Source organism: Olea europaea, unplaced genomic scaffold (assembly GCF_002742605.1).
Source record: "Olea europaea var. sylvestris unplaced genomic scaffold, O_europaea_v1 scaffold3950, whole genome shotgun sequence".
NCBI classification, from domain to species: Eukaryota; Viridiplantae; Streptophyta; class Magnoliopsida; order Lamiales; family Oleaceae; genus Olea; species Olea europaea.
This window is the reverse complement of record NW_019259049.1, coordinates 6322-21263: the sequence shown is the minus strand read 5'-3', so window position 1 is coordinate 21263 and position 14942 is coordinate 6322. Positions and strand designations below refer to the sequence as shown.

The 14942-nt window shown below is 33.8% G+C and overlaps 1 protein-coding gene and 1 pseudogene across 1 annotated transcript; both read right to left on the bottom strand.

Moving 5' to 3' along the window:
- Positions 1-2496: 2496 nt before the first annotated feature.
- LOC111387221 lies at positions 2497-9869 on the bottom strand (annotated as a pseudogene).
- A 2990-nt stretch (positions 9870-12859) lies between these two features.
- LOC111387220 (isoprene synthase, chloroplastic-like) lies at positions 12860-13892 on the bottom strand. Its single transcript, XM_023011761.1, has 2 exons — positions 13563-13892; positions 12860-13475 (listed from the first exon to the last, which is right to left on the bottom strand). The coding sequence occupies exons 1-2, from the start codon at positions 13725-13727 to the stop codon at positions 13146-13148; spliced, it is 495 nt and encodes a 164-aa protein (XP_022867529.1). The 5' UTR covers positions 13728-13892; the 3' UTR covers positions 12860-13145.
- Between the last annotated feature and the right edge of the window lie 1050 nt (positions 13893-14942).

Genomic DNA, 14942 nt, shown 5'->3' with positions numbered 1-14942 from the left:
ATATCCATAAGAGTCAACTACTAGGCTTTGAGGTGAAGAATGACATTGTTTGTAAATTGAAAATGCTTGATAGGTGGATCCTTAAAGGATGTGTGGATGTTGACTTTGTGCATGGCAAAGATCACAAGAAATCCATTATTACCTACTTCTTTACATTGGAAAATGACTGCATAAATCTGAAATTTGTGAAAGAATGGATTTGGTTGAAAGGGATTTTGTGTAATTTGAATTTTCTGCATGATACTTGCATTAATCTCATTGTTAGTCTTATAAATTTTGCTCATTATGAGAGGTAAACATATGTTAAGGCGAAGTATCATCTTCTAAAAGGATAAGATAGCTTCAGGTGAAGTTAAATCTTGAGAAAATTCAAGTTGATGTATGTCCATTTGATATGAGACTTAAAATGCTTTCAACTAGTATGTTTAAATTTTGGTTTATCAATTTCGTTTATTGATAATGGATAATTCTTTTGCAGGTACCGGGCAATGATGATGATCAGTCTTACTATGTAAACCATGCAACTAAGAGAGTCGGTGTATTTAGTGAAACAAGGTGAAGATTGAAAGTGTAAAAGGCGTGTTTCACTAAATTGGAAACTTTTGAGTTATTTAAAAGAAGTGCTATTTTGTCTTTTTTTAATTGGTTTGGAAGGCCACATGGCAACCACCAATTGGTTATTTTACTAAAATGAGGATTGTGCTTCTTCAACTCCATTGTGAGGCATTGGATCATAATGTGTGGCTGGGATTTAATCTTGATTACATACGGTTTTTATGACTCTTGTGCTACCTGTTTTTAGTGGCAAGAGAGTTCTCATTCTTTCCGGAGATTTTTAAAAGGTGGCTCTCTCTCTCTCTCTCTCTCTCTCTGTGAAATTCTTCCAATTTCCATTATGTTTCACTGTGATTATTGGAGAGGTTAAAGAATTGTATAACCATTGTGTTGTAGACTTGAAAGAAAGGTTTCAATCTGTTATTTTTTAGCGTGGTACACTAGTTTAGCTGTGTTAGTTCTTGTCAAGTTTAGGGTTGATTCTTATATATGGTTCTTGAGATCTTTATGTGATCTATGATTAGAACCTTAAGAGAAAGTCAGATTGGTTCCTTTGTACATTGATCTCTTTGGAAGGCTGGTTTTATATAGTAGATTGGACTAATCTTGAGCCCCCAGATTAGCCCTTATTTGGGTGAACTGGGTGACCATTTTTTGGTGTTCTTATTCTTTACATTTTCTGCATTTTATTTACTGTTTGAGATGCTGTGATTTTTGCTAAATGATTGATGTTTTTGGTTTGACTGAGTGGCTGAAAATAAAAGATCATTGAGGTAAAATCAAATCTAGGGCCAATAATCCGAACAGATTTCCATTTCTAGGAAAATAAAATTGAAGAGTGGATTTAAGAGATTATCCATATTTTGTTGTTGCTTTTTGTTTGCAGATTGAAAGCCAATCTGCAGTTGACACATGGTTGAAATGAGATGCTGAGCTATCATTGTTAAGCTTGGATATTCTCAGTTTTTGAGTTTATTTTTGTTTTTGTTTGTATAACATAGGACATGGGTGTGTGGTTATGGTTGTTTGAGTAATATAATTAAATCCTTGAAGATTGTTCTTTAAATATCTTTTCAATTGCTTAATTAAATCCTTGAAGATTATTCTTTAAAAATCTTTTCAATTGTTTATTTGTACGAAAATAGCATTTTAGTAAGAGACTTGCTAGAAAAACAAAGGGTCTGACGGGCCCCCTGACCGAACCCCACCCATGGCGGGACTGGCCTGTCAGCCCTGTTTATCTAGCAAATTTCTTTTAGTGATTGTGTGTTATTCTTCTTTACACTTCCGCTTGCATAATTTTGCCTACTACTTGTCTAAATTTTTCTGGTACCTAGACTCAGCATGTTGACCTTAATTGACACTGTTCACTTTCGATTGTAAATGTATTATCAAACAAATTAGGATGTATTTGATGACAATGATCGTAGTTAAAGCGGTTGTTGTGAACAATGGAACAATGAAGTTGGATGAAGAATTATGAAGACTCTGGAGAAAAATGGAAAGCTGGAATTCAAAATGTGGTAGACTTAAGAGCAAAAACATGTTCTTGTACAAGTTATGTTAAGGTGTGAATATAATTATCCATTTAAAAAATAGAAATGGGATAAAATGACAGTTTTTTGCTCATTTAATTATTTTTACTCATCAAGCTTCTTCTTTTAATGCCTTTTATATTTTGTGATCAAATCATAGATGTACTTTACTAATAAAACAGACAACAAATACTGATACTGGAGTTTAAATCCTTCAACCATATATATTTAACAAGATTTTCTTATTCTAAATATAAGTTGAGTCAGTTGTCTTATCTCAAATGATACCAATCACTCAAATGCTTGCTCAAATAAATTAGCAATGAAGGATTTTTGCAAACCGAAATCTCATTTTTTTAAGCACTCTATGTTGGACAATCAATTTTGGATAGCAGATCTCAATTTTCTTAATAACCAAAAAAATCATAATAATAATAATAAATAACAAACTTAAGAGGGGTTCAGCCGGACCTTCAGCTAAAGTGCACTATGAGTTAACTTTTAGTAGTTACAATTAAAAGTAGTCGAAGTGACTTGGGATTTCATACGCTTCATTCCTTTCTTTCTTGCTTAACTTTTGTAGGTTTGGTTTGCACCTAACTTTTCGATGATTATAAGGGACCTCAGGAGGTTTAACGGTCCTAATCAAAGCCCAATTCACTCCCTTGAAGAATTCATGCCTCTTTATCTCAATAGAGCCCTTTTGGCTTCCAATTCTTTTCTTGGGGTTCTTCACCAGAAGCCTGCTTATTAAATCCTGGACTTTCACCAATTCTTCATATTCTTTGCTGCTACTGATTTCCACTCTTGGGAAGGTCAATGGTTGCTTCAATATATTGATGAGAGCTTTCTCATTGTTCTCTCCTTTAAACGGTGTCATACTGTACAAAAGTTCGTATAGAAACACCCCAAATGTCCACCAATCTACTGCACTTCCATGTCCTTGCCTGGAGATGACCTCAGGTGCCAAGTACTCGTGTGTTCCGACAAAGGATTTTGATCGAGCATTAATAGGTTCTGCTACTAATTCAGAATTGTATTGTTGAACATCCTTCAGTTTTGGAATTGTTGGACCTTGAGTTCTGTCTTTTGTTAGACCTGGCAAGAAAAAAACGTAGTTTGATAATAAAATTATATAATACAGTTGAGAAGTAATTATAATTTAATAATATTATGATGTTATAATACCTTCTTTCATGGAAGTTGAAAAACATGAGAGCATTGGCTGTATAGGCATGGCACAGGAGGGGGTTGAGCACATGGGATTTTTATTAATGGCGGCTTCTTGTTCAAGTTTAGATCTTATGAGTTTGGGGACACTTTCACATTTGAGAGAGAGATCAAAATCTGAAAGCATAATGTGACCATCTCCTCTTACAAGAACATTTTCTGGCTTAAGATCTCTATAAACAATGCCCAACATGTGGAGATACTCTATGGCTAAAAGAGTTTATGCTGCATAAAACCTGAAATGCATGTATGAAAATGTACAATACACTAGATTAAGGAACAACTTTCTAATTATCTGTTAATTTGTTAATGAATACTTAAAAATATATAGACACAAACTTCCATCTCACTTTGCTATGGTAAAGCTATTTAGAATGAAAAAAAAATTGAATCAACATCATCGTTCTTAATTTCGGACTTGACTTTGTTTATCTATCGATTATTTATCCAGCACTATGCTTTCTATGGATACATCAACATACATTTACCATATTCCCCAGCTACTAGAGGAGTACGGGGAGACTTGTGCGCATTTTGTTTAGGTATGCACGACTAGATTGCTTTTCAGGGTAGGTAGATCATGCAGACTTTTTACCCCTTGTCAAAGAAAATTGGGAAAAGAAAACTAGAAGCTCAGGCTTATTCAAACTTGGAGAAAAATTGAAGAGGTTAAAACCAATTTAGAAAAAGTGGAACAAAGGTGATTTTGGGAATATCAAATGTTGCATGGTGGAGTTGGAAGACAAAATTGTCAGGCTGGAAGATCAAGTTTTAAATTCCGTTAATGTGCAGGATGAAAGGGAATTAATTGCAACAAGACTTGAATTGAAGGATTGGATTCGGCGAGAAGAATTTTTCTTGGCACAAAAAACCAAATTGAAATGGTTAAAAGAGGGGGATGCCAACACTAAGTTCTTTCATGTGTCAATTGCCAAACGTCGGAAAAAATCTTGGTATTTTAGCATGACTTTATAGGATGGATCAACACTTGATAGCCCACAAGCGTCCATGATGGAGCAGTGAAGTATTTTCATGTGTTACTAATGACTGATAATGTCATACGAAGGATTGAATTATTGAACGCACTGATTACACCGAGCATATCATTGGAAGATAGTATTGGATTGTGTGAGGCTCCTTCTCGCGAGGAAGTAAAATCTGCGATGGATTCATTCCATAGGATAGTAGCCCTGCCCTAATGGTTTCTCATTGAGTATTTATATGAGTTGTTGGGATATCGTTGGAGAAGATGTTTGGAAGGCTACGATAGATTTTTTTGGTGATTCGATGCTCCATAATTTTTACACATCAACTTATATTGTTCTCATCCCAAAAGTCAAGGTTCCTAGCGACTTTGGAGAGTTCAGACCCATTAGCTTATGTTCGGTGGTCTACAAATGCTTTGCCAAGGTAATGGTTAACAGATTGAAACCTTTACTTCATAAATTTATCTCAAAAGAACAAGGAGCTTTCATAGCGGACCAAAGTATTTTTGACAATATTGCCCTGGTACAAGAGCTACTTCAAAGCTTTAACAGGAAGATACAAGGTGGGAATGTAATGCTTAAAGTAGACATGATGAAGGCGTGTGATAGGATTGAATGGAACTTCTTGATGGCAGCCCTAAACTCTTTCGATTTCTCTACATGATTTTTCCAATTAATACAAAAATGTATTGTCGCACCTTCATTCTCGGTGATGATGCATGATACTTATCATGGATTTTTTCAAATCTTCCCGGGGAATCTGTCAAGGAGATCCTCTCTCTCCATGTTTGTTTATTATTGCAGAAAAGAATCTTACATGCATGCTACGATAGGCTTGTTTGGAACAATGCATTGGAAATTACTCTCTTCCTGTTGGAGCACCTCGTATCTCTCACCTATTATATGCTGACAATCTAATTATTTTTTGTAATGGCAATAAAGCGTCTATTAAAACAGTGGTAGAGATCTTGGGCATTTATGAAAATATGTCGAGACAGAAAGTAAATCATAGGAAATCAGCTATATTTTTCTTGAAGCACATATCCTTGTCGAGAAAGAATGAAGCACTCTAGTTGAGTAACTTCACACAATGGTCTTTTCCAATTACTTATTTGGGCGTTCCAATATCTCTAGGCCGTTTGGACATCAAACATTTTGAGCCGCTAGTTATGAAGGTGAGAAAGAAAATATCTATCTGGAAATTTTTACTCTTATCAGCTAGAGGAAGATTAACTCTTGTTAAGCATGTTCTTTCAAGCATGCCTATACATATCTTATTGGTCATGTGCATACCTAAAGGGGTTATTCATCAGATTCACTTATTTAGAGAGAGGTAGATAGCAAAGCTAAGCGACATTGGGCGAGCTTTGGAAATATTACCAAACCTTTATCAGAATGAGGCTTAGGCATCCGAGACTTAGCAGAAGTAAAAGTGGCTCTTAAAACAAGATTTGCTTGAAATTTTTGTTTTTTCGATTCACTACTAAAGGAGTTCCTAAAAGCAAAATATTTTCTTCACAAATCATACAATGAGATTCAGATATCAGCTTTGAATTTACCATTCTAGAAGAGCATAGCAAAGTTGATACCTGTGGTAATTGAAAATTCGGTGTGGCAAATCAAAAGCGGAGATGTTAATTTCTTGTAAGATAATTGGTCTGGTGTAGGACCGCTATCAAACCTGGTGGAGGTAATGGAGCCTAACTTGAGGTTAAATGTTGTGGTGACCTTAAGGAGGTGGAATGAAGATGTCTTGTCAGATCTAATTGGGGTGATTTAGCTAAAGCTGCAATAGAACAAGTTCCAAGGTTACGTGAAGAAGTGGATAAAGTTTATTGGAAACCATCTCTAGATGGTTCTTTCAGCACTGGAAGTACTTGGGAGATTATTCGAGCCAAACAAGAGTGTGTAGATTGGGATAAATGGTTATGGCACCCTTTAATTCCAAAAAAAAAATATCCTTCATCACTTGGAAAGCTATACATAATGCGCTCGGTATGGATGAAAGAATACAAATGGTGGGGATCTCCTTAGCATCAAAATGTGTATGTTGTGCTATACCTCATATTGAGTCCCTTGACCATTTGTTGGATGGCAGCGACCTAGCGAATTTCCTATGGTTATAGATACAACGGCTTTAGGCATTTCTCGCATTACATCGATGGGTTGGAGGCAAAGTATGAACCTTTGGTTCTCTAAGGCATCAAGGACGTCCCAAGTAAGCATGATTTTTTGGCTTTTCTCCTGTTCTAATTTTCTGGGCTATTTGGACAGCAAGGTGCCGAAAAAAGATGGAAGGAGTGGCTATTAATTGTGTCAAATTTGGGCTTCAGAGAAATGGTGGATGGGTGAACTATGTGCTAATGCGGCTAAAGTAACTAGGCTATCTTTGTCTGATTACATTGCATTACAAGCTTTGGGAATTCAGATTCGAAAATCGCATAATAAAGTCACTAAGTTCGTCCGTTGGATACCTCCTCTCCCTACCTTGGTTAAGTTAAACATTGACGGATGTTGCATAGGAAATCCTGGTAAATTGCAGCAAAGGTGGGGTGATTAGGGCTGATAAAGGGGAGTTTATTTATGCTTTTCATACTTTCTATGGTCACGGTACTAACACATGAGTAGAGCTGAAAGCAGTTTTGGAAGGCATTCACATATGCGTGGAATGTAACTTCCCAAAGATCATAATTGAAAGTGATTCCCAAGTCATTGTGAATTGGTTCCTCAATAAACGATGTACATGATGGAAATTTTGGCAAGAATGGGAGTTAAATGACCTCATGACGGAAAGAGAAGTGGTGTTCAAGCATGTTTTTCGGGAAGCAAACCAAGTTGCAAACGCACTATCTAAAATAGATGGAAGTGGGAACACAGCAGTCCTTCATGATATGGCAGATCTTCCAGAGGCAATCACCAACTTGATTGTATCAAATAGAAATCATTTCCATATGTACGAAGTTATTAATAGTTTTGTCTTTGAAGTTGTCAATTTGTGATGTAAATTTGTATTCATGGTATTCCTCTGCCATACGTGAGGGCTGATCTATAAAATTTGGAAGGCTGCCTTTTCGTGATTACGGTTGGTGTCGTTAATGAAAGTTTAATTAAATTATTTATTTATTATTTTTTTTGTTTTTTATTTTTTTTGCTAAATTACATATGTAATATACTTGTTATTATAAATTAAGACGTTTCTTGCTTTTATTAATATTACGGATTGTTATGTTATTTTCTAAAATAATATTTTAACCAACAGATTGAATAATTTTTTGTATTACTTTGTTTTTCATTAATGTAAAGAAAAATTTAGTTAAATTTTTTATTTTTTATCATTTTTGTCAATATATTCATTATATAATTAAAGTATTTTTGTCATTGTTGATGAAATTTTGTCAACAATGGTTTTGTTACTTTTACCAACAAATATTTTGTCATTAAATTAAATTTATTAAGATAATTTTTAAATTACTAATAACGTAAAATCTATGTTAGTTATATCAAATTATCAGTAAATTAATCAATAAATTAAGTATTTTAATTATTTTTGAAAAAGAAAAAACTTTCAGAAATTTTTATCGGAGATTCTGTTCCGTAAACATGTAGCATTTCTGCAGTTAATTAGATTTTGATCCATAAAATTTTAGCGTCGTCTTACCTAAATATGGAGCCTTAGGCAGCTCTATTTTACATTTGAATTTTTAGAATAGATTCTGTAAAAAGTACAAAATTATTTATTTAGAATAAATGTAGTTGAAAATGAGTTTTAACATATAGAACTCAAGCTTGTGTTTAATTATATTTCAATATCATTCAAATATTTGGCTGTCTAAGATTTTTTTAAGTCGAAGCACATCATTTAGATGAGGTAGTTTAACATGATATCAAAGCATTTGCATTTTTGAGTTCAAGTATTGCAGTCACCCATTAATAGAAATTGTGCAAGTTTCAAACCTTCAAATAAAAATAAGAATAATGATTTATAGTCCCACTGGAGTTACAATCTCAGTCTAGATGGTACTAGATGATTGGTTAAATGAAAGGTGAAATTAAATGAGTTAGTTAATTCTACCTATCAATTAATGTCACATTAATGCCATCTAAAATGAGGTTGCAATCCCAGTGAGGCTAAATAACATTACTATACTGCAGCGAAAATCCCTCAATAAATCCTGATTTCAGGCTCAGAAAACAATCAAAAGAACACCAGTTTACCTCGACTCGACTCGAGACTTTCGCCTTCACTTTGGACTGACCAAACTCTCTCAAGACCCCACAAAAGGAGAAGGATGATGGTGTTAGCAATCCACAAAGGTATGAAGAGGAAGAAGAAGATATCACAATGGTTAAATCTTACTCACAACCTCACATGGCTTTCCTCTCTCTCGGCTGCCTCTCTTCTCTCAACTATCCTCTCCATTACTACAACACACACCCCAAAACGGCTGGGAGATAAATACATATATATAGATTAGTTTAGATCACCAAATATGGGCCAAGAGATCTCTAAGTGGGCTGCCATATAACCTAAACTAATGGACCAATTTTCAACTCTATATTAATCACTAAATGGTCTAACTAACCAAATAATCATCCAACCCAAACCTGAACCGTCCAAAAGTGTAGTTCGTCTCCGAGCCGAGCCAAGTCCATGGTGTCGATAAATAATTCGACAACTTTTTAAATCATCGCCCGGATTATTGAGTATCAAAAAACCCAACACTCTACTAAATATGTTCAGCACGTAAGAAGCTTGTGTTGAAGACATATTAAAAATAAGAAAGTTTGTTCTATTTTCAAGGGTTTAAACTTTAGATAATAGGGAGCAATATGATTGTAAATTAGCTTATATAAGTACGTTTTTAAGAAACTTTTAGGTAAGTCTTAGTCTTCGAGCAAGCATAAGAAGAAACTACACAAAGTCAGAAATTTATAACAAATGTGAAAAAATTAGAAACTTACTTGGCAGATGAAATGCTGAAACGCTTCCCTGGCTGGCGTTGCCGGGCGGCTTGCAAATCTCCACCGGGGCAAAACTCCATAACCAAGCAAGAGTAATGAGATGCATCAAACTGTGCATATAGAGTTGGTAAAAATGGATGATCAAGCATACACAAAATCTCTTTCTCCATTTCTGCTCTTTGAAGCTTTTTTCTTATGGCAAGAGCTTCCCTATCCACCACTTTAATGGAATATAAACACTGCTGTAAACCGTCAACAGGGTTTCTCATCTGACAAAGATACACATTTCCGATATCACCACCGCCTAGCCGGCGGATCAGTTTAAAGTGTTCCAGCCCTACTTGGCCTTTCTCACGGTGGAGCAACCTCATTGTTTCCCAAGCTGTTTGATTTGCCTTGTGTGGCTTGCTAGAAAAAGGGATGTCAGAGGAGGATGAAAGGGAGGCAGAGGTGGAACTCCGGTGGCTGCCGAAGCTGAGGCTGCTCAGCCAACTCCGGGTGGAATCTGGCACCGTGATGGAAGAGCAGCTGCTGAATTCGTAGTAGTCGGAGTCCTCACGATCGCGGATTATGCTTGCCATGATTGTTGATCAGAGCACATTTGAGCTTATTTAGGCTTTAGTAGTGGCTCAGGCTTTGTACAAATGCAGCCTTTTGGTATTTGAACTAATTAGAAATTTACATAACGTGTTACCTTTGGTTAAAAGGAAGAAAACCCAACGTATTTCGGAAAGCAAATTGGTTTTGTTATATAATTAAGATATGCCACTTTTATCACATGATTTCCCATTGTTGACGCTGCTAGTAATAAGCTACCTATGGATAGAGTGGCCATTTTCCCACAGGCTAAACAGATTAGATTGGGTCGGTTAGGTTCAATTTCAGTTTCTCAGTTCTAGTCACAACATAAGTATCGAAGTGAAGCATTCCATAAGTCACGTGACACTAACGATTATTTTTTATTTAAAAAAAGAGTTGTATGATCAAATTGAAAAAAATCATGGTAGATTGTACAATCTAAAATAAAATTCCAGTGAAAATTGTCCTTTTAATTAAATTAGATTTGGAATAATATTTACATTGTTGAGGGTCAAAGAACTGATTCTGAATAATTTATGGCCCAGGGTAGACCATCATGAATAGTAGGGGTGGGGATCTCTTTAGCAACATTTTGGGTGTAGTAATTGATGAAGGTGAATAACATGAAGCACCCGTGACATATTCAAGTCCACCTCTGCTTCCCTTAGTTCTCTTCTCATTATGATTTACTTGAATTGCATGTGAAATCAGGTATTAGACTGATATGAAATGCCTAATGATATTTTTGTACTCAAAAAATTATGTTTTTACCTGTTAAACACACAGTTGTTCCTTAATGAAATTTCAAGTTGGTCCTTAAAGCTTAAATTTTTCCAACAGGATGTAATCCCACTGTTATGCAGGCCTTAATCATGTCGAATTTGGGATGACAAAACCCTAAACTTGTTTTTTTAAAAGGTCAACCTTGTTTAATAAAAAAAGAAAGAAATGAAGCTCAACCCATAGATGTTGAAACATATATTTCATAATGTGGGATATTTACACTTAACCCGCCATCCTCTAGAAAATTGTGGCTCGTTTGAGCAGATTAATTTTGAATATATGTACTTGCTTAAATATGAGTCCGATCGAATTTCTCATTTGAATTCAATTAAGTTTCATCTTTAAGGAGTAAGGATCAATCTTGTTAAGAGAACTAACATAAACCCTTATATTTTGTATGTTCATTTAATATCCACTCAATGTCTTGAGTGGCTAAACTATAGGCCCAACATTGTAGTTTGAGTTAAAAGAATAATTGTGAAAGCCTGTTTCTTAATTAGCTCGGAGCTACACACGTGATATAGGTTAGTGAGCACGGAAGCGTGATAATATATGAATCACGAATAATCTTCTAATTCATATTTATTCACTCGCGAATTTTAGATAGTTAGGCATTAAAAACTCGTTGATTTCCTAGAGTAACGGGAATTTGAACATAGTTAAGAACAATAAGTGTTTCAATATTTCATTAGAGGGTGTTTGAGCCCCATTTTTATGAAAAATGCATTTTCGAATAGTAGATCGATGGGAAATATGTTGTTGGAAAATAGGGAAAAAATTTGATTTACGTATAATATTACTTTAATGAATAATGTTTTGTTGAAAGAAGAGAAAAAAAATGTATTTTGGGAAGAATGAGAATCAAACAAGCCTAAATTACATTTTTCAAAAGATTCAAGTTCTCTTATTTGTACAACAAAAGAAAATCATATTCTATAATAAAAAATTAAAAAAATTATAAACCACAGTAAAAATCCTAGTATACGGTAGGCAAAAACTTAATCAAAATAAACAATCTAAAATTGTCAAAAAGTAATAAAATCTTCGAACTGCTAAATCAATAGATAATTTCCATATGCAGGTTACTTCATTCTGAATTTTATGCAACTATGAATCCGCTTTGTTGTTCCAACAATAATTATTGTTCGATCTACATCATGTAATAACGAACATAGGCATTCTCCAGTTGTACTTCATCATTCTGATATCTCCTTGACAGCATGCTCACAAGAACGAACCCATCTCTGATAATCTTGTGTCTACTTCGCATGAGTACAATAAGTTATTGCCTCAAAAAATCGGGGCCATGGAGATTATTGAAACCCAAAGGCTTATCGCCTCAAGCTCCCCATCCACATGAATTGCTAATGTGTTCAATGTCAAACATCTCTTTCCGTACTTGGGAGACTTATTATGACGATTGCTGCTGCATTGATTCAAGTACGAATCTTATTTTTAGGGAAGGATGATGTCCATGTACAAGCCTTAGCTTATTATGCCGTGAGCGAGCAACCGAAGCAAGCAAGTGAAGAGGGCAGTAGCTAAGGACTCACACGGGAAAACACTTCCAGACTGTACGCATAGTCCTGATGTTGTTCAGTTCCTTTATAATTTTAAGTATGCAGTGCTTTAGTTTAATTAATTTTAAGAACAATTTTGGATTTTGCTTTCATCTTTACTTCTTGTAGAAGACTTCTTTAAAAATTATCTTAGGTGAGTTTCCTCTACAAGCTCTTGTGGTCAAACAAAACACTTAGAAAAAAGTATCCAAACGTGTTAAAAATAGCTTTCTTAGTCTTAGAAGTAGCTTTTGACTTCTCAAAAACCTTATCAATAAGTTCCCTTAACCTTTTGACATAAATAGGTATTTTCATTCATAATGTTGAGTTATAGGTAGCATTTGGTCCTTTGTTTGAGGCAGTTGTTTTATAGAAAAAGCCTCCCTACCAACAAAGAGGATGACAAAAGCTTTGACCGCCTCTCACAAACACTGAGCCCCACATGAATAAACAATTGCAAGAAAAAAGTGGTCCCACCCTCTATTGTGAGGGTCAGTTAGGGCTTCGGACAGTGTTTTTCTAGCAGTGTAACTCAGTTTTGTTTTCAAAGAAGGGGCGTTGAAGTCATCTTCAATCTTTTTCTGCGTTCTTACTCTTCGTATTACATGTTATTATAAAAGTGCAAGAAAATATTTTACACTACGACCAGTAATAGTAATGCATAAGGAGATCATTATAATCAATATTCATTATAGTATTTGTATATATTCCCAACAAGAGAACACTTTTACTTACAAAAAGTTCAATACAGATTTTGTAACATGAAGTCGTTTTGAAGCAAATTGATTAATACCCACCCTCGACTTGAGTATAACTCAGCAAGTAGCATCCTCTCGGTGAGGGTTGAACCAGCTACGTCCTTATCACTTTATCTACCACCTCTGTTCAATAATCATCCTTATGAACCTTATAATATATAAACTAGTTACACTTCTTTAAGTTAACAATCTTTTCTCTTAATTTACGGACAGTTTTAAGTTCCTATATGGCTGTGTCAATTGAATGGGCTCAATAATAACTGACAAAACTCGGTTTCTCGTTATGTCATTTGGATCACTGTGAGCGTTGCCATACTGGTAGTGACATTGCGCTATTTGAGCAAGGTTTATGGCTATTTCAATAAAGGACTTGCTGAAAATGGAATTTGAAACCAATTCTTTATTTATCATCTTCCAATTCTCATCTATCAAACTCTTAATGTATTCACGGGCAACTTCCTCAGAAACACTTTTTTCATGCATGTAACATGAAATTGCATTGGCAGTTTCACCTCTCTCAATCTCGGCCTGGTACAGTAAAAAATTTATATCAGCACTAATCCTCTTGATAAAGTACTGTTATCCCCTAAGAAAGTGATCTAAAAGGAAACATACCTTTGAGGAACTTAAATCATTGCAAAGGCGAAAAATTGTGGATGGGTAGCGTAAGAGAGCAGGGTAATCGTTGAAGCATTCTATCTCTTCATTTGTAATATTTTTATTCATTAGAAAGTAGGCATGAACAAGTAAAAGTGGTCCAGATGATGATAACCATCCCATATTAAGATACTCGTCAAAAGTAGGTATATGTTTATTGCAACTCCATTGCGCTTCCTTTAAGAACTGTCTGCACAAATCTGCCCACTGAAAAACATGATTTGCAGAGATAAATTCAGCTATCAAAATCTAAGAAAAAAGAGGGAGCGGAAATACAATTTTGTTGGGGCTTGTATAATAATGTAAAATATTGGGCAACTATTATAACAAAAGAAAATAAAAATTGGATAAGAATAAATTGTCACGAGGTTTAGAAATCCACAGATACCCCTCATATTTTAAAATTTACAGGTTCCTCCCGTATAAGCATAAAGTTTTCATTTTATTCTTATCTATTATGCTAAATTTTAAATTATATTTGTTTTGTTCTTTGCCTTTTTATAATTTAATTTAGACACAGTTAGATTGTTTTAGTTTAAAAGAAGTATTTTTTATTATTATTATTTTTTTTTATCATCTTCTTGCACAAAATGATCTTATCTTAATCATATTTTGCAAAAATTGAATTTTCATTTAAAAAAATGAACAAATTAAAATTGATTAAATACTAAAGGAAAAAAGGGAAATCTAAGCTTTAAACATTTTATGTCAAATTTATTGTGATTTCAATATTATGATAATATTATTTTAATCTTTTAAAGTTAATATAGTATAAATGTTAAGATTATAAAAAAAATTAAAAAATTAGGGAAACTGAACTAAATTAAACTTAATTAAATGATTTGAAAACGTATCTATATATGTTGATTTATTAATTATATGTCAGGTGGATTTGCAAAATATATAACTTTCTTAAGAAAACAAATCATATTTTACTAAATTATATTGAAAATATATTTATATCTGTTGATCTATTAATTATTTGTCAGGTGGATTTGCAAAATATATAACTTTCTTAAGAAAACAAATCATATTTTACTAAATTATATTGAAAATATATTTATATCTGTTGATCTATTAATTATTTGTCAGGTGGATTTGCAAAATATATAATGTTCCTAAGAAAAAAATCATATCTTATTATATTTAAAATATTATAGCAATTTTTAGAATTTATTTCTTTTAATATCTTATTATATTTAAAATATTATAGCAATATTTAGAATTTATTTCTTTTAACAAAAACTTTTTATAGCATCCAATCAAAATTATGAAAAAGTAAAATTTAAAGAAATAAGGTAATAAAGGAAAATATAGTTTAAGTGACAAGGGGGTGAG

Excerpts from the sequence above, each read along its gene's own strand:
- LOC111387220 (XM_023011761.1), bottom strand. The coding sequence starts at position 13,727 with ATGGGATGGTTATCATCATCTGGACCACTTTTACTTGTTCATGCCTAC. Across the intron at positions 13,476-13,562 it reads ATGATTTAAGTTCCTCAAAG|GCCGAGATTGAGAGAGGTGA; the intron begins GTATGTTTCCTT and ends TTACTGTACCAG.